At 33.1% G+C, this 25,830-nt stretch overlaps 1 protein-coding gene across 5 annotated transcripts in view; it reads right to left on the minus strand.

The window, feature by feature from the left end:
- The window catches only part of PHIP (PHIP subunit of CUL4-Ring ligase complex), a 125,522-nt gene that overhangs the window by 58,678 nt on the left and 41,014 nt on the right, over positions 1 to 25,830 (minus strand). For all 5 annotated transcript variants that reach the window (XM_082404958.1, XM_082404959.1, XM_082404957.1 and 2 more), the window contains 8 exons: positions 19,391 to 19,612; positions 19,009 to 19,109; positions 14,879 to 14,949; positions 13,355 to 13,455; positions 13,218 to 13,258; positions 12,341 to 12,439; positions 11,373 to 11,526; positions 10,803 to 10,937 (listed from right to left, as the gene is read on the minus strand). In XM_082404958.1, the coding sequence (XP_082261084.1) occupies positions 10,803 to 10,937; positions 11,373 to 11,526; positions 12,341 to 12,439; positions 13,218 to 13,258; positions 13,355 to 13,455; positions 14,879 to 14,949; positions 19,009 to 19,109; positions 19,391 to 19,612 (924 nt within the window). The remainder of the gene's footprint in view (positions 1 to 10,802; positions 10,938 to 11,372; positions 11,527 to 12,340; positions 12,440 to 13,217; positions 13,259 to 13,354; positions 13,456 to 14,878; positions 14,950 to 19,008; positions 19,110 to 19,390; positions 19,613 to 25,830) is intronic.

Consider the following 25,830-nt stretch of genomic DNA (forward strand, 5'->3'; position numbering starts at 1 on the left):
TTCTACCCTATCTAAAGCACAACTAGGGACTGAATTTCAGAAAACAACTAAAATAGGGAGTTGACTCCCTAACAAATAACAACTAAGGATGATTTTCAACAAATGTGACTGGATTTCTGGATTAGCAGAATCGGAACACACACACATTATCAGGTAAGAAATACCTCCTCTCTGTTCCGGTATCCACTGATCTAGAACAAATTGGTTTTATTAGTAATATCCCAATATCCCAGTAAATGCTTGGAAAAGAGAGAAGTGGTCATTTTCTTCCTTTAGTGTTAAAAATATGGCACAGTGATGAATGTACAGTTCACCAAGTACAGAAGTGAAATTAAAATTTTGAAGAACAGTTGATTTCCTCAAGGAAGGTTTGCATTTTGGTCAAAAGAGAAAATGTTCTAAAAGAAAGGGCTCTGCCTAAGAAGTTTATATAGTACCACAAATGGGATTACCTCAAAAAGAAAACTAATTTTTCCTTTGGCTTGTTGAAAAGAAGGAATGAGCACACAGGTGTTTATTAATGCTGTTTTGAACGGTGATAATAATGGAAAAGAAATAAGAATAACTTTCTTTAAAATTTAATCACATGAAAGAAAACTGGTGAAGTAATCTAACGTCTAATACACTAAAAGACATAACATAAAAGCAAGAAAATGAGTAAGTGAAACAGGATCATTTCTTGGTTGTGAAGAAAGTTGGAGGATAAGATAACAGAGAAAGGGAACTGATTTCAAGTCTACTTTAAAACTATTCAAAAATAAGAAAGAACTACTTCTCCAGATTAACCTAAGGGCATTAGTACCTATATAGCTTCGTATTTTCCAAAAACGAAAGAATGTAAGCAGAAATGTCAGGATTCACATCTCTATTTTTCAGTGTTGTCTAGGGAAATAAAAAGTTACATGAACTGTTATAATACCTAATCACATGAACAAAGTTTACCTCTATATAGAATTTTACATAAAAAACTCAAGACCAAAGAATTAAAAGTGTCTTGGCCATGTGTTGTTAAATGTTTTATTTACCTCAATTCACTCGAGACAGAGAAAACAAACAAAAAACAAAAAAAACCCAACTACTTTATACATTTAATATAATAAATGCTCCCAGAACTGTAATACTATTCTAAGTTTACAACTCTAAGTATACGGTAGAACGGAGGAAGAGGTCTGAGAGTCTGACTCAGCGATGCCAAAGTGTGTCTGATGGATGTTCATAAGCATGGATCCTTTATATAATGTTTAGACAATCTTGCTCTACATTCTTCTTTTGGGGAGGTGGCAGGCGGGGGAGTGGTGGTGAGGATTTATCAACCCTATACCCATGCTACCTACCAATGTTGCCACATTTACAGTTGGTAGAAGATCTCTGAGAGAATACTTGGGAGAGGCAGAACTTCTAAAGCTCTAAAAAAGCAAAGAAAAAATAGCAATCCTATTGAAGATCACTGTGTTGCTATACAATAACACATGCCACTGTGAATATGGCAGGATGGTACAAATTCTCTTGGTATAAGCCATTTGCATAACTCCAGAGTGACTTTTATATGGAGAATATGAAAGTGTATTTCAAAAGTACATTATTTGGATTAACTGTTCATTAAAGAAGACAATGGATCTGCTTTACTTACAAACCAATTAGAAAAGGTGCCCATAACCTTACTATGTAAAATGCCAACTTTATCTTCAGAAAAAGCTCCTCAGATAATAAACAGCCCTAACTACAAAATGCTGTCTAGCCTTTCCAGTTGATACAAAGTAGGAAAATATTTTACTTTCCTATATAGCTAAATATACCCTAGCTATTTTTATGATTTATGCTATAATTAACTAAGCCAACCATTAAAAATAGTTAAATACTTCTCTCTGAAAAGGATTTCATCTTCGTAAACCAGGGTCAGAATATTTATAACTAAGAATTCTTAAAGAAAAAATTTAATAATGAAGGCACTATTTGAATATGCATGTGTAACTAGAAAGCAATGAGATTTACGTTCAAAAACTAAAAGGAAGAAAATATCCTTTCTATTCATATTAAAGTTATATGCACCTATATATATTATATATCAACTACACTTCAATTAAAAAATACATTTAGATAAAAAGGTATATGAACCTATCATAAAATTAAATGCTCAACAGAAAAAGTCAACATAAAATTTAATATTGTACATAACTTATGCTAGTACTTATAGCATGCTCTAGTAAGTTTAAAAATAGAAAGAAATGAATAATAACAAATTTTCAAAATCAGTGAATTTTAGATGAACTGTTTCCCTAATAATATCAAGTATGCTTGCTAAACATTATTTGGGACATATGTAAACAAAGACCACATAATAAAACTCATACTTGCTAACCCACAGTAAGGAAAGCTGAGAAAATCCATGAGGTAATTAATATTCACTAATAAGTGTAAAAATTTCAAGAAGAATAGGAGTTAAAAGAAAATAGAAAAATACATTCAGCGACTGTGATAAGGTTATTTTGTTTTGTTTTTTAAAGTTAAGAGATGAAAAGACCAGACAAGTTAAAATAATCACTCCTTTGTAGGAAAATTCTCATACTGACTGAAGAATTCTAGAAATATTTCCAAGAAATGAGCAGCACAATCTTGTTAGTTTAGAAGTTTACACTGAACTTGGAAAAAATAAAATCAATGCAAAAACTTATGAATTAAGAGCTTTGATGATGATAGAATTGTCATATTTAATGAAGAATACTAGTACCCCTTTCAAGGCAGAATACAATCCACAACTTCTAATATAATTCTTGTGAAGTAGAAAGATGAATAATTAAAGGAGACAGAAGAGTGACACCTAGGACTGAAGAGACCTCTCCTCTAGTAATGGGTAAATCACTTAATATTTCTGGGAAATGATAAAGGTCACTTCAATGATCACTAGAGTCCTACCCACTTCCAAAATCCTAACACCTAATATTCAGGAAGCCTTTTTTGGAAGAACTGGACAATCTGAAAATGAGGTATGCTAAAAGCACCAGAATGCAGACTAAAATTATAGGGTCTAAATTACATCAATTGTGAGGAACACACATAGAGATGAATATGAGAAGTATGTACTCCTAAAGGAACTCAACACAAATCAGGATGCTTAAAAATACTGGCTTTCTTAGGCAGAATCATCCTTTTATGGAATTATTCCAAGTCTATGACCACGGTCAATTTTGCGGTCTCATTCATTTTTTAAAATATACCATTGATTAGAAGGGAGTAAGTATCTCACCTAGAAAATACTCAGCAATTTCAAATTAGGAACCTTTCAAAATATCCTAATAATTTTATCGGATAGATTCATATCCCAAGAATAAAAGAGCTGAGAAACTAAATTTATGCTAAGAATTACCCTTAGAAAGTCTTCCTTATGTATAAAGAACCTTTAAAGCTTATCAACCTGGGGGAAAATAAAACTTAATTAAGAATGTACACTAGATACTGGAGATAGACACTGTCATACCTATGGTTAAAATATGCTTAGGTCACCTTCTAATTACTACTATAGTAACAATGTAAACCAAGAATATATCTTAAGGGAAGCTATCCACACTCCAACAGTCCAGGTGTCATCAAGTTACTTTAAAAGATTATTCCTAAATAAATGTTTACTTTAACATTGAAAATTCTTTAATTGTAACATTATTACATATGAATTAAAGATAGCTATTGAAAATAAATGGTGCCAAGACAAATAAGTTTATATAAAAAAGGAAACTGTTGTAACTGACTTAATAAAACCAGTAGATATATAAAAGTGATTCTGAAGAATCAACTCTAACGTTCATCAAAAGGAAAGTGTATTACCAAAATAAATAACTCATCTTCAAATTTAACACCATTTTGTTTACCCATATTCTGATTTCTCTGAGGGAAGTAATACTATTAATCAAGTCCTCCTTGAAACTGATTCTCCTCCTTTGGCCTCTCTGACATAGCATGGTGTCTTCCCAACACACTTTCTGGAGATTGCAATCTCTTCTCCATTCTGCTAAACATGACTAAGGTTGACCCTTAAACAATGAAGGAGGTTAGGGGCGCCAACCCTTGGCACAGTCAAAAATCCACATATAACTATATAGCCAGTCCTCCATAAAAACGCAGTTCCTCTGTATCGGCATCCCGTGGATTCAACCAACCGCGGACTGGGTAGTACTATAGTATTTACTATTGAAAAAATCCGCATGTAAGTGGACCTGCACAACTCAAGCCAATGTTGTTCAAGGGTCAACTGTATTTCTAAATGTTTAGTTTTAAGCCCTCTACACTGTCCTCTCTATCTCCATGAGGAGGTAGACATCTTTCTACACGGAAGACTACATTTCTTTTTCTCTACAACTAGCCTCTCCAAGTAGTCTATCTCCAAGTGCTGGCTGTCCACTTCCACAAAAAGTCCAACACTACGTCACAATAAACGTATTAAAAAAATCAGTTTTCTTTCACATCTCTCATATTTCCATCAAGAGTATCACTGTTGTCAAGATCACCTAGGCTCAATACTCTTATTAACACATTTATTAAAGTTTCTGTCACTCTCCAGCTCTAATCCTTCTATCATCACAGAACACCAAGTCCTATGTATGTTTTTCTTTCACAAATTTACTACCTGTCGCTACAATGTTTCATCATGATTTCACTGATGAAAGCAGATCTCCCCCACCTATCCAATTTCATACCTGAAACACTACCACTGGCAACCAAAATATTTTTCTCTTGTTTCTAGAATATAAAGTAATTCACCAAAACCCCCACTAGGTTAACTACTCTTTATGTTTACAAGTAATTTGAGGGTACCAACAAGCCACTTCAATTTATGCTTTTCATTTTATCACCCATTTTTCAAAGTCTATTCCAGAAAAACTTTCCAAATTACTCTATGAACATGCCTTAACATTTCTTATTTGGCTATTTAAATAATATTCCTCTTACTTATAAAATTATCTTCTGACACAATTGTTATTTATTTTTCAAGGCATAATTCCAATTCTTCCTCCTCTGACCATCCACCCTGAAGTTATCCTTACATCCTTAGATATACCAATTATCTTTTCTCATATGCCACGCTACCATTTCAAACTATTTGGCCATACTTATCTTTTCAGGTATATTTTATCTCCCCAACTTAACTGCAAGCTGGATTAAAAACAAAAATAAAAAAAGGACCACGTCTTACTCTTCCCATATTTTGTGTTTATGTATAAAATCACTCAAGTATCTGCTAATCAAAATGTTTTCACCTGCATGTTTACATTCTGTAATTTTACATACTTCCCCTTATAACTATCAAATCTCAAAATATCCTTTTGATAGCAACTCATGGAACATGTCAAAGAATTACTACATAAAAAAGTAATTCACCAAATATAATATAGTATGACAAGCTCAGATTCATGGCAACAAATACTGAGATATGTTTTTGATATCAAGATATAGATGAGAAAGAGACAGACAGAATCTAAAGAACCCCAGAAACCTGAAAGAAAATGACAATAACTGAAGTTTATAATCAGAAGACTGAAGGTAATTTCTTATGCAGAGAGGCTGAAACAAAGAATGGAAGCATCAGAAAAATCCTTTTAACAAACAGAGTGCAGGTATATGACATCTTGTTAGATGATGATAGATAGGTAATGAGATAAAAGGGAAGGAACGAAAGAGGGAAGGAGAGAAAGAAAAAAAAAAGGAAAGAGAAAGAGAGATGGAGGAAGAGAGAGGAAGAGAAAGAAAGGTCTTGAAATCTTGGTTCACAAGAGAACACGATACAAGATATACCTATTTCGAGCTTCTTTCTCCCTTTCCTAGATACATGCAGCTACAATTGTCCAAAACTAAACTAGAGGTCACACTGAGAACATGTTCATGTCAGAAGTATGCATGTGCAAAAATTCTGAGTGGCGGATTGGCAGCCTCTGCTTGTTTGGAGCGTTGCAAGGAGAAATATATTGTTCTGGATTAGTGGACACTGGAACATTTTTTAAAAATCTCAAGTAAAAGAAAGGTTAACAATTACAAAAAATAAGGAAAATTTAATTAAATAAATGAAAACTGTTATTTGGAATTTACCCATGAAACAACAAAAGCAAAGCAAAAATCAAATTCAGTAAAATTGCTTTCTAGCCAGAGACACTGTACTCTTCAATTAAAATCAAAACCAGACAAAAGGCAACAAACTAGAGCTTTGAATAACATTACAGAAATAGAACGATATGGAGAGAAAGAGACAGACAGACAGACACAGCTAGAACAATAGAAATAGAGAAAAGAGAGCAGAAAAGATAAAGCAAAAGTGCCAGAGACAGGAGGAAAGCTACAAATCCCACTCTAAACATCTTTATTTTCTACCTAATAATAAAATGGCCTAGTACACTAAGAAATTTCAAAGTCACTTTTCATATCTTTTCAAATTAAGTTAATACTCATTTCATTAAACTTGTAGTTAAAACTTAGCTGTACTGTGATAATTTAAAGGGAAAAAAGGCTATAAAAAACAACTTTGTATTTTAGGAACATTTATGGTTGTATTAAACTTCTAAACTTGCCTACCTCTTTTGGGGGTATGGGGAATATAATACAAAACCCCTCAACTTTAGTTCAGAGAGTTTGCACACATTTTCAAGTTATTCTGTGAAATAATTTATCTGCCTCTTAGCATTTAATAGGAGGTTTACAGCCTTTTAACTAGAATTTAGAACAACTCTTATCAAAACAAGATACCTCCTGTCACATCCAAAGACAGAACATGGGCTTGCTCAACTATACATCAACAGTTTGAAGTATTCTTAATATACACTATCAGTCTTCAATAAAATATTCCAAAATACTCAAATTTTGCCCTGAATACTCAAGCTATATAGGATCTATTCAGCTGAAACATGAATAATTGACAGAGGTAGTCGACGAATGTAAATAAGTAAAGCTTAAGGCCTAGAATTTAGGTTTTTTTCTTTTTTTTTTTTTAAAGAATAAAGTTATCTTATGTTCACAACCTCCTCTACAATATTCTCTTTAGCTTCTTTCTCTGGTTCATTAAAAAAGAGGAAAGAAAGGCTCGAGCCTTCCACCTTACATATTATGCTTTTCCAACAAACGCTTTTAAAAGTTTACGTTATTTTATTTTTAGTTAAAGATGAAACAACAGAGGGGCAGGGGAGTGCAAGGAGCATGTATTGTCTATCCCATTTGATACCCTGAGTTATACCATCTCATCATACACTTCTTCCAAGTAACAAAAACAAACCCAGCACCCACCCCCAACTGCTTTTATCATTCAGATCCTCTATTAAGAGGAAAGCTAGCAATAAAAATGAGGAAAATAACCCCATCAGTTTTTCTAGACAACACCACCAGCAAGTTGAGAATTTATAAGATTTTGAAATGAAATGAATTAGGGGATTATGTAAGCATACAAGAAATTAAATATTTTTATCTCAACTCTCAATCTTAAATCTTTTTATCTGTTTACAGATTTAGGTGGTGCTAAAATATTTTAAAAACTGTACTTGATACAGGAAAAAGAAAAAAGGAATTAGAAAATTTATCTGAATGATGAATATCATGTGCCATATTACAATAAAATGTTAATGTTTCAAAATATTTTAAAATTTATTAACCTTATTAATAAATCTATTAAAATGCAATTACCATACGTCAAACATGGACTTTTAAAACATTCAACCTTTGAAACCACTGAAGATACAAGATTTTTTATTCTAAAAAATTTTTAAAGATTTTTAATTTCTGTAATAGGTGAGAAAAGTACAGTGAATACTGATTAACATAAAATTATTATTTGTTACATGATTTCATTACTTTTCGCAAAGCATTATAAATTTCAAGTAGAAAATTCAATTATCATAAAAAGACTAATATTAAAGCAGTACTCTCAAAATACACTTGATAAAAACCTGTATTTTGAAGAATTTGTATATAGAATTTTTGCTCTTTTAAAGGTACAGTTTACATTCCTTATTTTCTGGCCATAGGTGTAATAGTGAATTTATTCAATACTTATAAGCTTCAATCTAAAAACTCAAATGAAATATTACTTAATCTCAATACTTTGTGTAAACTTTTACAATTTCTAGTCTAGAAATGGGGTATGTTCCACTAGAATTATTCATCCTTAAACCATCCAAGATACTATAACGAATCCCTCTACATGGTGATCAAAAGGTATTTATTAAATTGAACTTATGATTACTAGTACAATTTAATATCATGGATTGAATTTGTACTTGATCAACTTCTATGTTATTTTAGTAACTCAAAAACTTACTGATTAGCTACACACAGCCAAATAGTTATAACTATAGCCAAAACTCAACATTCATGATAGCAGACAGTGAACACAAGCTTCTACTTCTCCCTCAAATGGTTTTTATTTTCTTAATAGCAATGCTGGATGCTTTATCTTCTATCTGCCTATAGATTAAAAAAAAAACAAAAAAACAATGAAATGAACAAAGGAGTGAAGAGCAAAAAGTAGGGCACTTAGGTAACTTGTAAATTAAGAGACAGAAAAATCATCAAGCTACATAATAAGATCTCAAAAGATCTACTCAAAGTTACTATCATTATGAAAACATTTTCCCCCTGGACATATCACTAACTGGACATAGCTGGGGAATTAGGTATGTAATGACCAACCACAACTAGAGATAGCATTAAGAACACATTAACAGGGGACAAAAATCATGGGTTTAAACCCCAAATGCCCATATGATAGCTTTGTGATTTACGTAAACCTGGGCAAATCACTTCATCTCTGTACAGTTTCTCCATTCATAAAACCAGTAACAATAAAATCTACCCTAATTATATTACAAGGTTTTCATGAGACCCAAATGAGGTATTAAGTATTTTCAAAGTAGAAGGATTTTGGAAGCTATTAAAAAGCATGCAAAAAATTAAAGTGAGTATCTATATTTTAATGTGATGAGGGGTAGCTTATGTTCTAGCTTTTTAAATGCAAGATATATTTTTAATCCTTTTTAGTCTATGTTTTGTTTTTCTCACAGTTTGAAGATTCAATAGATACCATCCAGTTCTACTATTACAAAAATTTGTTTCTTCCACCCTTTAGAGGCTTTTCTCTCTCTTATTCATAGAAAGAACAGGAAAATAGCTTTATCTAAAACTCTTATTAAGCAAATAATACGTTTTAAGGCAGTAATGTAACTAATCCCTTACCTAATTTCAAAAAGCATACCATATAATATGGCTGACTTCTACTCCTGGTTATATCACTAATTTTTATTGGTCTAAGAGCAAGTCACTTCAATCTCAAGGTGCTGCAATTTTTGTATCTACTGATAATGTGGAATATTAGTGTGATCAACTTACCTGATGAGAAAAAATTCACCTTTATAACTTAAAGGTGAAAGCAATATTCAAGTATGAGAGAACACTTTCCCTCCAAACACTCTACTAGTACATCAATGACCTTTGAAAATATGAAACTAACATGTATAGCCCACAATTTGTGTTCTTTTGAAGCTATAAAGGCAAACTGAGATATGACTTATTTCCTAATTCAGCAGAGATGTTCCAAAAAGAAGCAAATCAGAAACGCCAAGGACAGAAGAGGAGAAAAGAAAAAATTCTTTACGAGCATATTTAAAGATTCGCTTTTTAAAAATTCTTCTCTATACACATAATCACTAAGGAAATCCATCTATCACTAACACTTGTACCCCAAATAATTAACAGTCTTTTTAGAAAAATAAGAATTTGACCAATTGTATATCTTACCTTATGTACACTAAGGCATATCCACGACAACAGCTAAAGTTAATTTCTTCACTAATAAAAATTCCTTTTATATTCTGCTTGCTTACTACATAGAAGTCACTTTATTATGATTATCAATCAAGTAGTGTCACTTTTATGAAATTTTTCACAAGCCATTATATTTTACAAATGACTGTTTTTTGTCAAATAGTTTTTCTTTGCAAAATAATTCTGGCCACACACTACTAATTGTATTGCTTTATGATTTATTACTAGAGGTTTTTATAATTGATTTTTTTTTTAATTTAAAAATGCTGAAATAGTAGAAACACATGCCTTCCTTTTTGTTTTCTTTGTTGAAAGGCAGCCCTGATATACAGGAAGTAGACAAAAAAAAGTATGCCTAGATACACAACAGCAGCATGTGAGGAGCGGAGCGCTTTTGCCTTCATACAGTAGTTAGAGGAGTGGAAACACTGCACGAGTTGTATGTGGTATTAAACCACTGCAATTCAAATACTCAGCAAAATATGCTAAATATCTATACAAGAAACAAAATGTGGAGGGAAAAGGGCTTAACCCAAATAAATACCTAACATACCATAACTTGATAAAAGGCAAGAATACCTGTTGCTTTGGTTTTAATTTTAAAATGGATATATTTGAATCAAATTCTGTTGCACTGGAGGACTGCTGATGAAATACAATAACACAATATAAATATTTATTTATAATTTCTTCACATGGTTTTCCAAACATTTTTCTTCTCTATATTGTCTTTTCATACTTGTGAGTTTTTCACCAAAGTTTCACTATTAAAAGTATTTTAAAAACTAAACTAGTTATCACAATATACAGGTATAGTAATACGCACATCAATTTTCTTTTAAATTTAGTATCTCAATAGAAGTATGGAATAAGTAATAACTCTTTTTTGAAACTTAAAGTGGAAACAATGTCTGAACCGTTTCTTAAATGGATTTCCTTTGTGATATGCAGGGGACCTGTGTCAAGAACTCCCCAGGTCTTAATAGCCATAAAATGAAGAGACTGATAATTACCATATTGAAATAAGATCGAATTTTGACGCCTCTTGCCAGATCCCACACTATCACATTTCCATCATGACCAGCAGAAAAGAGAACTCTTGGATCGAACGGGTGTGGCTCAAGAACAAATACCTCATCTTCATGACCCTGAAATATTTTTTAAGTGGCAAAGCATTACAAATATTAAAAGATAAAAAGAAAACTCAAACACCAACAGGACAACATTTCTAAAATATGAGTTTTAAGAGTTATTAAAGTGGTAAAAATCTTCAAATTTATCGATGTATAATAACAAAGCTGAGCTAGTATCACTGTCCAGGGATTTGCTATCATTTGGTGAAACCTGAGAATATTATTTACTGATCCAGCCCTACATACTAAAAAATAGCAAGATCTATATTTCCAAGCCAAACCTGTTTAAGTGCATTTTAAAATTATTTCCATTCTCCCACAAAGACCTGTTACCCAGCCAGCAAGTAAGAGATCTCAGATAATATAAAAGACTTTATTTCTTAATGAAAATATTCTATTCTACAATCAGCTTCAGTTTATACCAAATAAAAATTAGTCTTTTTTTCTCACCATCAGGACATGAATTAGTTGACCGGTGTAAGAATTCCAAACTTTCAGAGTCATGTTATTAACTGCAGTTATAACTGTATTGTCATGCCGATCCCATGCTACCATAGTTACTTTCATTTTTGTGATTTTATCTTCTATCCCTTGAAGGTTTTGGCTGAAAGTGATGGAGGCAGTATTTGTTTACACTGATATTATTTATTAAAATACCAATATGACAAAAACCTAAATGTATTTTCTTATAGGTTACATTTATTAACATGGATAACTAACTATTGTTTAACACGGTAATTAAGAATAGTTTGAACCAACAAAGAACGATGGCAAAAATCACTGCACGGAGTCAGCAAAATCAGGAGTCCAGCACTCCTAAGTCCTTAGTAATAGATGACCTTGAGTAAATATTACTGGCTTTAACTCTTTCTGGATCCAGGAACTCTGTGCCATGCTGCTCACTCGCCATCTTTTACTGTTGCTGTCATTCCCTGCTAACTACTTTGCTCTCCCTTCCGAGACTACTACACACAAATACAAACAGAGAAAAATGATAAAATATTAAAACCAAAATAACAGTTACAACGTGTAGTATAACTTCTCTTGGCTGGAGACAACCAGTGGATATACCACATCATCCCTGTGTCAGACGGAACATTATAATATGTTCTGCTTTCTGAAAAAACTAGTAAAACTTGCAGCTATTCTTACAGTACTATCATCCTCCTCTTAACAAAACTGAACTGAAGGGAATCATTAATGCAGCAGGTCTTCTCAAACAGGGCAAAAATTCATTTTATAAAAATCAACATCTTCATCTCCAAAAGCACCTCTAGTTATTACAGAAAAGTGATCATTTTAACATGGTTTATGATACATGCATTTATAGGCTGAGAGTCACACCAACCTGTAATATAGCTTTACAACTTTAAATGTTCTAGCTATATCTATGTAATATTTCAAATTTGATCTCTTACCCTGCTGGACGAGTAGCCATATCCAGCAAAATACTCTTCCATTCTCTTCGTTTAAATTGCCAAATACGTGCTGTCCCATCACGACTGCCACTTACAAACCTGCAAAGGAGCCCACCCCACAAAGAAAAAAATCATATGTGCTCTACCAAAATGCACTTTCCAATAGAGTTATGTTTTTAAAAATGCTAAAAAAGACAGTATTCATCTTTACTTACAAAGCATTCTAATATAATAGAGATTACTCTATCTGATATTCTCTGCGAATCTAAGAATTTCTGAAACTTCATGGGCTTTAAAAATTTTAAATACATATACACATTCTAATGTGCACGGCTAGGTCTCACAAATAACATTCAAAAGTGATTCAAGGCCACTATTTGCTACCTTAGAAAGAGAATTGATATTTTCCAATGGAAAAACACAGATTTTCCTTTCAACATTAAAGAACTTGACTCATTCTAATCAGGTGTAGAAATATCTTTTTTTAATTTAAAACAAGAACATGAGAAAACTTACACAACGTCATCTAAGCTTATCAATAAACAGTTCTGCCTCAAATATTATATCATGATACATTTCCAATCTCTACTAAGTTTCTTTACACTTTGATATGTATAGAAAATGTGTGGGGTGGATAAAAGTCCCTATTATTAAAAAAACAGTGGCCAAATAAACTAACATTATTACAGATAAAACATAAAGACGTGTTCACAGGCATGTGAAGGCTATATTGACTTTTCATTATAACTAGTCAAGACCTTTATTTTAGGTGGCTAATTAATATACAAATCTAACTAAAACCTGACCATAAGAACTGTCTTTATTTCATAATTTAAAAACTGGAATTCAATTTGACAAACAAAAATAATTATTTTACCTGTTACTAGTGTTGGAAAACTGGATACTGTCAACTTTGTCCTATATATAAACAGATGAACAAAAAAGAGGATTCTGAATATAAACCGTTAGACTCATTTAAATTGTACTCATCTAACTCTTTTCAGCAATACTTACAGTATGAAACTCCAATTCTGATATTTTCTCTGGCTGACCTGATCCAAAAAAATAAACCCTAATAATATGATCTGTGCTCCCTGTGGCCAGAAACATTCCACCTGAGGAATAACACCAAACATTTATGAGTAAGACACAATGTCAGAATCTCTGGAAATTAAATAATAAATGCAAGCAACATTATCATAATATACGGTGAATGACTAATATTTCATTCTAAAACTATTCATACTTGTCCTAATGTATATAATACATCTAACCTGAAATTAAGAAAGTCTGCTAACATAAGCTTTGCCTGGGAAGAATTTTTCAATGTTTACAGAAGTTTTCTTCTAACAAATGATTTCACCAAGTAACTACATAATCACGTTAAAATTATCAGTCACCATTGCTAGAAAACATGTCTTTTAATTCTGCTGAAATCCCTCTCTTGCCTCATTTCCCATCTGTTAAAACCCTATCAAATTTTTAGGGCCCAGTGCCTTCACTACAGGCTTTACAGACTTGTAATCAAATAAGCCTGCTCTCCTCTGAACTCTCACTCAGACTTTGTCTTGTAGCAAATACATTCTACTCTGCATTACAGTTATTTGTATATGCAATTTACTCTCTCTTGGAATCAATACCCTCCCGTAGTGCTGAAAACAGTGCTATATATAATTGCACCTAGAGTACTCTGAAGCATATGTAGTGCCTGTAATTATGCTACTGCTAGAAGTAAAACTGTCTTCATGGCAGTAGCAGTGGAAATCTAGAAGCTAGTATATAAAGATGTTTAGATATTAGTATGGCAAAAATAGATTCATGTCCTCAGTTTGCAATCTCTTATCTCAGGTACTACTGCTCTCCACAATTATGAAAGGAAAAGAAAAGGTAAAACCGGAAATAAACGTGGAAGGAACTGGTATTAGGAACATTAATTCGTGTTTCATTCTCTCATCAATTCGCTTAAAATCTCCGGATCATAATTTGTTTAAAAAGACTCTAATATCCATTCAAAATGCTGCTACAAAAACTCAAAACATAATTGGAATCTTAACATTGCTATACCACTACTTTTTAAAGAGCGAATAAGAATAATCTGGAGCAAAGTAATTAATAAAGATGTACAAATATCTATCAACCTATTTTACTTAGCTATGTGTGCCTACAAAATCCATAAAAATATAAAACAGATTTAAAAATACTTTTCTTTCAAAGAGATAATTATTCAAAGACTTATTCTTTAACAGTCAATTTTGAAACTATTTTATCCCTCCTACCAAAGAATTATGGTCTTCTTAAAGAAAAGTCTTCATCATTTAAACACTCAATCAAATGAGTATATAAGTTAAACTCGAGCAAAGTTCAAATACTTATAAACTAGTTTACGATCATCCCCTGGTATGCACATGAGAATATGATTTATATTACAACAGTAAGTATTTTCCAAAATTTTATGTGTTCCACTAGAGTATCTCCTTTAAGTGGAGAATACAACTTATACAACTTTAAGTGGAGAATTAGGAAGAAAAAAAATCTTACCAGCACTAAAAGAAGAACAGATCATTTGAACTCCAGGCCGAGGGCGCTCTGTAAATTTTGCAGGTCTCGGACTGTAATACAAAAAATAACCAATTAAAAATATCCCAAAGGGACCAGCAACACCAGAACTCAGCTGTCTCAAAAAATAACTACAGAAGGACAAAATTAAATAAGAAGCAACAGAGGGCTCCCTTCCTAAAAACAAGCTCAAAATCATTGTGTGTCATGATCAGCAGGATCTTGTGGAAACTTTAGATACAGATTTTGCAGGAGCTCCTGATTATACAACAATCCACACATGAAACAAAGCCACTGTCACACCTGGCATGTAGTTATTGGTTACACTCACTTCTAATCATCTATCCAATTTAACAGGTTCTCAGTTTCATACAGCAGAAGAGCAATGCACAAATATATAAGGAAATACAGGTCATTTGTAAACATGAACAAACTAGCAAAATAGGTGCCATCTCATTGGCATATATACACCATCAATCAATAAACTTTTTCAATATTAGACGGTGTTAATTAAACATCTCCCTCTGTTTACTTTCTATAAAATATGCCCTTTAAGACTCCAAAAACTAAGAATCTTACATTCTAGTGAAAATCTGAAGACTATTTGACTCTCACATCAACTATAATGCTCATTTAAAACAGTGATCTATAGAAAATAGGTCACACTCAACTATACTTACATTAATTGTATAATTATATTACAGATTATATGTTTTATATTAATGCTATTGACATTAATGCTTAGTGTTACAATCAACTATACTAAAGAAAAATTAAATTACAGATTTTACCCGTGCCATCTCCAATATATGTACAATGTATACGTAATGTTCCAATACAGTGATCATATTTAAAGCCCTTATGTACATATATTTTGACCAAGTTTTTCTCAGAATATTAGGAGAGAGAGCTAAAAAATAGAGCCTTCAACCAGAGTGCACTGCATAACTTTCGCAATCCACAACTATTGAACACAGAACAGTTTCAGTCTTGTGGTCATTTAGGGAAAAAAAGTACAAAATACTTCTGATCTATCAATTATATATTCTGAACAACAGAACACAACAAAAAGTATTTTCTAAAATTTTTAAAAATAAATTTGTAAATAAATTTTGTTAACTGACATTTTAATAACTTTTCTTAATATTCACAGGCTCTGATATAGCTGAGCATAACTGATATGGAGAAAGAGAAACTTACACTCTTAAAACCTAAACATTTATTCAGAGGAAAATTAACTCTGAGTAAATTTATCTGAAACTAGAAAGGCAACTAAAAGCACTACTTCCATTAGTACCTTGTAGACTGTGGAGGTGTGTTTTTATTAAGTTTTGGCACAACTGCTCATACCTGTGCCAAACAACCAGTTAGTTAGCACTCATAAGCAGAATATGCAAATAATCATACAGATTGTCATTTCAAACGAATGTTAATATTTTTAAAGAGAAAAAAACAGATAAGCAGGTACATATAATTTATTTTTAAATGTACATTTGAGGAAATATTTCGAGACAAGGCCTGGAACTCAGACTCTCTGAGTTCAGTTCCCAGTTTTGCCACTTATCTGTGTGACCTTAGGCAAGTTAACATTTCTGTACCTCAGTCTTCTAATCTGTAAAATGGGGGTAAACATGAGAACATATCTCAGAGTCCCGGAGAGAATCAGATGAGTTTAATGCACATAAAGTGCTTAGTTCTGTGCCCAGCGCACTCAGTAAATTATTATTAGCATTATTAGTATTTTAATTAGGTTCAACCAGTTCAAGATGGTCCATCAAGAAATAACTGCTATTTGGTTTGGCCTAGTGGTTAAGAGGCGGTCCTGACGGTGCACTTCCAGTATTTGCCTCAGTTTTCTCTCCTATCTGTCCTGAAGATAATAACTATACCTTCCTCATAGGGGTGTCATAAGAATTAATGAGATAACAGTTATAGAGTGCCTAATACTAGGCTTGACAGACTAAGTGCTTAATAAAAATTTGTAATCATTATTATCATTTGCACATTTTAGGATTCCAATTCTTTTCTCACTTCTGTCTAGGCTTGGACACCTTCCTCCTACTCAGAGATCTCTTGAGCCAGTTTTCGAGTCAACCAGCCACTCAAATTACTCATCTAAGAAGCAGCGTCTTTACTAGTGGGAGTTGTTACCATACACATAAACCCTGTGTAAAAGTGAATTTATTAAGAGATTTGGGTTTCCAAAACAGATTTCATTTACTGATAGAACTGATTCTTTCAATTAATGCAGACTGGGCTGCTGAGGTCACTTACCCCAGAGATTATTCAAAAGCATTACCGTTCAATACGATTTTTGCCTCTGATTAGTAATTAAGGCCACATTTTTTGGCAGTTATCAACCATGTATACATAAAGAAAGGAAAACAGGCATCTCAAAGTCTGTGTGTGAGGAAAATTGCTCTTACTTTTATGCCTGAACTCAAACTGAAAGTTTTCATGGGACAATTATAGTAACAAATAGAAAAGAATATTACTTCTAAGTGACTAGAAAAAACTTTTATGTCCAAAAATAGGAAAATCACTAAGCAAAGTATGGAACAGCTCAATGGAATATAATGCAGCTATTAAAATTATGTGAAAAAAATTGTTAGGGTAGTGGGTTTACGGGTGAATCTACATAAAGGTTCTGAAAAAAATCATTTGTATGGACTACATCACTTCTCACTTCCAAATAAATATTACTGTACTTAGCAATGTAATCCTCTAGAAGCACAAAGTGAGAGCTTAATTTTGTAAACACATTTTTTGTTCCTATGTTGATTCGAAAATTGCTGATCCCTTTTTCTTCAAAAACAAGATAGGAAAAGACGAAGGTATCAAAATCAGATCCATAAGGAGGTAAAGAATACTCAAAGGAGAAAACAATTAACTACTGCTATTGTCCATACACATGAGTAAAACATTTCATTTCAACTTTTATCTAAATGCCTACAGAAAGCCTTTACTATTCTAAATATTAAGAATGCAACTAAAGTGAAATCAGCTTGCTTTCTCCCAAGAGCCAAGTCTTTGATCACAATCCCTTCTGCAAAAGAACTATAGTTTGCTGTATTATGCTACCCATGCTGCCACAGCCCCCTAAATGCCCTGTCATAAGAGGCACCATTCAGGAATGTTCACACATATGAGGTTTATCTAAACATTACTGTTTCGAAATAACAAAGACATACACAAATTATTTTATTAAATAACTCAATTTGGGTTGATAATTTATAAACAGATGTCAGAGACAATTATTGAGATATATCTAATCTGAATGACTTTTTACCCTGAGAGCTCAGAGGTGGCCATTTCAACACTATGGAATCCCCGTATGCACTACCTCCCCATTCACCGATTGTCCATGGGGTAAATACAGCACTTCTCCCACTATATCCACTTGAGACGTGGCATGACACAGCACAGAACCAGAGGGCGGGGAAGGAAATGTTACAGTCCTGGCCTTGCCATTTTTAAAAATTTTTAACTGTGGGAAAGTTGTTTAACTTTCCTTTGCCTCAGTGTCCTTAATCTAAACATAATATTGTCCAGACAACTTATTTTGATAAACCAAGATATTATTATAGGTGAAAGCACAAATGCAAAATGCTATTATGGGGCAGAGGTAAGGCTGCATCTATCTACCTTGACGTAGTTTAGTGAAAATTTAATGATTCCATTTTCCTAAATTTCCCTAGATCTACAATAAAATCCAGTCTATAGATGCGATAACAGAAATAATTACAAGTCTTCTAAAGAACTAGAAACTCTGAAGATTATGTTCTCAGTACCAAAAGGAGTTACTGATATGTAACTGCAGCATACAAAAAAGAAGTGGTAATAAGACAGGTATATTCTGAAAGAGCTAGGGCTAGGAAAAAAGATAAGAGAAAAAAGAAATAAACATGTTAACAAAAATCTTTCTTTAAAGCATGAAAACAAAAAGAAAAGCATAAAAATGAAAGAGGTCAGTGAAGAGACAAAATGAAATTTGTTATTTACTCAAGGAGAAAAAAAAGTAAAATTATTCCTATTGTTGACTACTTCATACTTTTGTGATTTCAACCATTAAATTATACACATTTATTCTATGAAATAGAAGAGCAACTGACTTTATTTTAAGGGTTCCAGCATCCCACAGCCAAAAACAAATAGTGCCATCTGCCCCAGTAGAAGATAGATATCTCTTTGAGCCACTGCACAATGGTGAGAACTGAAAAACAAAGAAAAAAAAATTTTTACAAGAAGAGTAACACAGTCCAAATAATAAACCCATCTTTACCATACAAACAGCAACTAACACTAACAGAGAATACTCAGAATTGACGAAGGTCATGGCTACCATGTTATTTAAAGTCCATGTATTTATAAAGAAAAGAAAAATACTCCTTTTTTCATTTTAGTTGGCTTTATACAATAGATTATAAAAGTGACTTCTTAAAATTTACTTTAAATTATAACCAACGAGGATTTTGCAGAGATTAAAACGACTACCTGTAGTGACGTTATAGATGCACTGTGGCCCTGAAGAACAGCCAAAGGCGCACATGTTCGCAGACACCAGACTCGGATCATTTTATCACAACTTCCAGCTGCTATCATGGTATTCTCGTAGTTTACAGCCATGTCTGATATTTCAGCAGCATGGCCTCTTAGAGTAGCTAATAATCTCCCATCATCTGTTGCCCAGATTTTCACAAGACAGTCATCAGAACCCTTAAAATAAAAATGGATATTAATAGAATTAACTCTGTAAATTTTAATTGGAAATCTTAACACAGATTAAAAAAAATCATATCTTTTACATCCACTTCCCAACAATTATAATTTTAAGTACTAAAAAGTGTTAAATACTTGTGTTATGAATTTTCCTCTACATAAGGCTCTTTATTTTATTAAATTATTCACTTATAAAGAATACTCGTGTGCCCATCATCTAACAGGAAAAGTAGGATGTTAGCAATAGCTAACATTTACCTGTGGTCCCCTACCCACTACCTATATGGTAGCCTCTATATGGAACCTTGTAAAAGAATCTGAACATCTAAAATAACAAAATTATAACTGCAAAACAAATGTAATACACAATAGTGACTAATCCTATCTATGTTAATATAAAAATGAAAGGAAGCTTATTTGAGGCTTTTTCTCCTAAGAAGCCAAAATCTACAATACATGTGAGTTTCCCATCATTGATCTTCAGCTAAATACATTACATATAAAATCACCCATCAGTTATAAGAAAAAAATTAATTTTATCTGTATGAAGTCAATAAAAATATATATATTACTTGTTTGCTGCAGCAGCATAAGCTCAGGAAGAAAATGTAAAGAATACAGAGTTTCCTATGAATTCCTATATTTACAAATAAACATTTCAACTTCACTTAGCCAAAGCAGCAGTAAGACCTTCTAGACCTTTTTTTTCTTTTCTAATTTTCCTTATTCATCCTACAGCTCAAAGTTCACTCTTTTACCAACCTCTCCCTATTTTCCCCTAGTTTTTATATTAAAAAGTTTTAGACATACAAAAAGTAGAGAATATTACCAATAATCTCATATATCCATTCCCCAGATTCAAAATTTATCAAAAGATTGCAAAGGTTGTAGGTTAGAATTCTTTACAATCTTCCAATCTAATTTGTTAAAAAATACACACACACACAATTTTATCTGATATTAGAAAGTACTTAGAGGATCTACAAAAGCAAGTGACGCAGATAAGTATCCACTTCATACTGATGACAGACATGACATATAAATGATCACAAACACAGTATTAACAGAATATGTTAAATGCTGTATCTTAAATCAGACTCTGCCAACACTACCTAGAGCACTCTCAATTAACTACAAAACCAGTTCTGACTGACCTTTGAAGCAAATTAAATGGGTCACCAACCACTGAAGACTAGTAATAAAACTTAACTTTGGTGAATTATTCACATTAAAATCTGGTATTCCCATCACGTTCACTTAATCTCAGGCTCTTCATCTATAAAATAAGGAAGTTAAACTGGATGATCTCCAAGGTTCCCTTTTAAAATTCAGTGATTCATGCATTCATTTATCCATTTGCCTTGCGATTAAATATGTGCCCAACACTGGAGATTCAAGGGTGATGAATAAAGACATAGTATTCCTGTCCTTATGAAGCAAGGCAGAAGAATATAAATGCAATAACATGTCCTAAGTCCTATACTCTTAATCAGTAGAGATCTAAAAGGAGAGCAGTCTGTTTTTCCTCAAATGTGGAGAGGTAGAATCTGGAAATGAATCCAGAAGCAGTGATGCTTGGACAGTCAATACAATGTAGCAGCTTAAGAGCACAGACTCTAGAGGTCAAGCAAAAAATGGTTAAAAGATCAATAAAAGAATTTAAAATTACATCAAAAATGTCTCTCTAACACAAGTCAGTAAAAGAGAAGCAGAAGAACAAAAAAGAGATGGGACAAACAGAAACTATTAGTAAAAAGGCAGAAGTAAATCCAACCGTATCTAGAATTCCATTAAGCGAGAGAATGGGACCTGGTGCAACCTCTTTCTACACGTTTGACCTCGGAAGAGTTGCATGTACCTTCTTTGTCTCATTCTTCTAATCTACACCTACCTCATACGGTTGTCGCAAAAAATAAATGAGTAAATGAAGGCGGAGCGCCTGGCACAGAGTAAAAGCTATATATATACATATTTATATATATATATATGGACTATCTACCATTACTGCTTTTGTTGCTGGTAGTATTCTTATTCTAATAATATTCTTATTATTTTAAAAAGAACAAATATTCCAGATGGCAACTAGAGAGAAAAGTATGACCAAAGGCATGAAAATGTGAGAAGTTCAGGGAACTGCAAGTAGTCTGTAAGCTAACTTAAAGTGTGAGGTGAAGGCAAGAGGATGAAGTCGGGGAAAAACTGTGAAGGACCTTTTATGGGATACTAAGGAATATGGTATGTAATGGGGATCACTTAAGGTGATCAAGCAGGTGAATATCAGGATCAGATTTGTTTTCCAAAGATCATCTTGGCATCAGTATGAATTAGGCAAGAAAGTAAGAGGCCCGTTGAAAGTTGTTAACTTAGTACAGGCAGGAGAGAATGGTAATATTGTTATTAGAGAAGAGAAGGATTAGAAGAGATGGCTACAATAGGTACTTGGGGGAACAAAAAGGATGAGGACTACATCCCTGCCAACTGTGGGAAATGAAGAAGGAGCCTGTGTGTAGACTGTGATTTCCAGAAAGCTGGTCTACAATACCAGCTGGCACAAAGAAGTGCACTAGGTACCTGTTGGACAACCAAAAAAGGCTTTAAAACATTTATTCAACTCTCAATTTCTCTAAATTCCACAAATTAAGTCAATTTATTCACTTCATTTGCTTACCTTCTAAAAACTAAGGCAGTATTTGCCTCTGACCTACATTCCCAACAAAAATAAAATTTTAAGTATGCTAATACAGGCAGAATATGTGAAAAGAGTAAAATCATGTCATCTCATTATTTCTTATGTATCTGAATTAAGAGTCTGCTGTATATCCTACTACAGAAGGTGTGTCACATATTTTCCATGTTAACAGAAAAAAAAAACAAAAAACAAAACCCATACATCTTTTTGACCAAAATGCCAGCTTTTAATGAAAAGGACAGGGGTAACCTGTTATCTAAACTCAGCTTCCAGTGACTTTTCACTAATTAAAATTGAACAAAAAGTCCCACTATATTCCTACTGAGTTTATTAAGTTCACTAATTTAATATTACTTTATAATTCTGCTTTATTTAGACAAGTACTAAAAAACCCCCGCAAAACCAAAAACCAAAACTTTTTTTTGTATTAAAAAAAACCACTGTACACAATTCCCCCTATAGTGTGTATTATCCCAACTAACCTTTCTTTTCTTCCATTAAATTGCAGGAGAGAAATTTTTCATCGTACTTTCACTCTCTTCACTATCCTCTTCTATGATATAAAGTAGTATACTGTCCCCAACCCTTATCCCTGCTCACAGAACTCCTGGCAGAATTTCAAACAAAACCCTAAAGCATCCTCAGGCAATTTCTATTTCATCATTCATTACTTGTGATCATTCATCGATTTTTATGGAAATGTGAAACTAAATATGATTTGACAAATTCAACTAAGTTCTTTTAAAATGACTATCAGAGATACAAGTATACATAAATAATTGTTTGAAAAGGACTGCAGACAAGAAGAAGAATCAAATTTACTGGGAAAACATTTTTTTTTAAATTTTTATTTATTTATTTATGGCTGTGTTGGGTCTTCGTTTCTGTGCGAGGGCTTTCTCTAGTTGTGGCGAGCGGGGGCCACTCTTCATCGCGGTGCGCGGGCCTCTCACTGTCGTGGCCTCTCTTGTTGCGGAGCACAGGCTCCAGACGCGCAGGCTCAGTAGTTGTGGCTCACGGGCCCAGTTGCTCCGTGGCATGTGGGATCCTCCCAGACCAGGGCTCGAACCCGCGTTCCCTGCATTGGCAGGCAGACTCTCAACCACTGCGCCACCAGGGAAGCCCGGAAAACATTTTTTAAAGCACCATAAATGTGTTTAAGTTGAATGTGGAAGGATGAACTAAACTTTGATAAAACTACTCTTTTTAAAAAGACCAAAATGCAGAGAATTTGAACAAATGATCTTTCTTTCCAGAGCCTACCTCAAATGTTAGTAAAGTCAATAATAAACCAAAGAGTAGAACATTTTTAGTTTTCAATCACAACTTTAAACAGAGTATTGGACATTAAAGCAAAAGTAATGTTATTTAAATGGTGAAAAGAAAGAGATGGACAACACAGGCACAGGGGTCAGCCTTGGTAGGAGGGACACATAGGCTCCTAGGCTGCATGAAGGGGGAAGAGGTATGGTGGAGATAGCAATTTTAAAGCAAGCAGCAGAGAAATTAGATGATTCTAACCTTAGCAAGTAAGACAAATATCTGAAGATCATTTCCTTCAAGTGGAGAAGGGGGAAACAAAGAAGGAACCAAAAAAAGGTGAGCAAAGTTTGAAAATGTGGTGGAATTTTAAGAGCAATAAGAAAAAGGGAAAAAACCTGGAAGCAACGTGAACTTCCTGCTAAAATTAGATAGCATGATTTTAGAAAAAAATCTCAATTGACAAGTTTTTTAAGCAAGGTTCTAATGCCTAGGGGAAAACGAAGTATTCATTTATTTTCAGTAACATCTAGATGTTGCTGCTAGGACTGGGGATTTGGTAAGGTGAGAAAAGTTGGGAGTATGAAGTATAACTGGGAAACTAGAAACAAAAATTAAGCTGGAAAGGTTTTATCTGAGGAAGGTAATAGAAGGTAGGGGTTTTAAATGCCTGTTAGGGAGTTTCAATTTAACCTGGTGAGGAAGCTACTGAAGAATTTTAAGCAGACAAGGCATAGTCACTCTAATATTTTAACCACGATAAGTTTTAAGAAATACACGAACTGGTGAAAATTGAAGATGCTTTTATGGAATTCATTTTTTAATCAAATTATAATATTAACTAGTGGTTAATGCCAAGCAAATATAAGACAGTAGTGGATCATTAGTTTCACTTTTCAATAATGTAAAATTGTCATAATTACCACGAAAGAGTACTCATCAATATGTTATCATTTGTCTGTTTACATCAAACCTAGTATAAAGATAACAAAAAGAACAAGTAGCTTTAGCTTACAGAAATCCCCAAACAAATGAGATATACCAAATTTACATTGCTTTCTCTTAAATGTCAAGACATCTCATCAATGCAAAGATAAAGCCAAGAAAGCTGAAAGAGCACCTGATTTCTATCCTGAATAAACAACAGTGTAGGTATTATTTGTGAAAAGGCTTGATAAAGGGTGGAACTTAAACAAAATTTAGATTTGCCTAAACTTACGAATTTAAAGTACCCTATGAATTTTCTTATTCCACAGCCACACCTAAAGCCACACACACAAAATGATTAAGGCAAGTGCCTTTAAAACTATCAACATACTCTGTAGCTTAGAACAAGAGGAAGGAAACTGAATCAGACATTTACTCTGGAATCATTATTTCTTTAATACTTTTAAGTAGACTGGTGGCACTAATGACATTTCCTTCCAGCGTACAACTAGATCTCTTACACTGCAGGTAATTCTCACTTTATGTCTATCTAAAAGAGGTTCCTATTTTGTGAATCCCTTTTGGAAACGCAAAGTTTCTTCAAAATAAAAAGTGTGAGAGGCAAATTTCAGATAAATAAAAACAAATGCTGACATTCTCTATAGTTAAGCCCAGGCAATCAATGTATTGTACACATTTGCTTTTGGTATTCTGGTAAAGGAAGTTTTCGACAGGTCTCTGTGACATGGCTTTCTACTTTGTCATGCACTTGGGTATTAAAATGTTCCTTAAAATCTACAAAAAACGTCCTACTTATTGATATGAAAATTTTATGAAACAACTTCAGCCACAGGGCCTTCTTCAATCACTTAAATTCTATGTAAAAATTAAAGAAGGACCTAAGGTCAAATTTAAAGTTTCTGGAAGACAAGTTTTAAAGAGCTTAACTGAACTATTTATGTATATATGTATTTATTTATTTAAACTAAAGCTAGAAGATTAGAGGTAACAACTATGTGAACCATTCAATGATGAAGAAAACTACTCTACAGGATGGAACAGTAAGTGACAAAGAATTGTGGACTTCTGTGAGCAGAAAACCGCACACGTTTGGAAACAGTACAGCAGGTTGATTCTGCTCAGACGACCTTAAAATTAAAAAGTAGATCTGTAAACCTTTCCCTGCTAAAAGAGAAGCATCAATTGAAGAGACCAACCAAAGATTACTACTTTGACACAAAGATAAACTAGGTGATTTTTAATCTTATAGTGTCTTGGAGAATTTGGCAGTCCTTGGCAGAATCAACAAAGAGAATTCTCATTTCTCTCGCTACTGCTG

Source organism: Balaenoptera borealis, assembly GCF_965194805.1.
Source record: "Balaenoptera borealis genome assembly, chromosome: 9".
Lineage (NCBI taxonomy): Eukaryota > Metazoa > Chordata > Mammalia > Artiodactyla > Balaenopteridae > Balaenoptera > Balaenoptera borealis.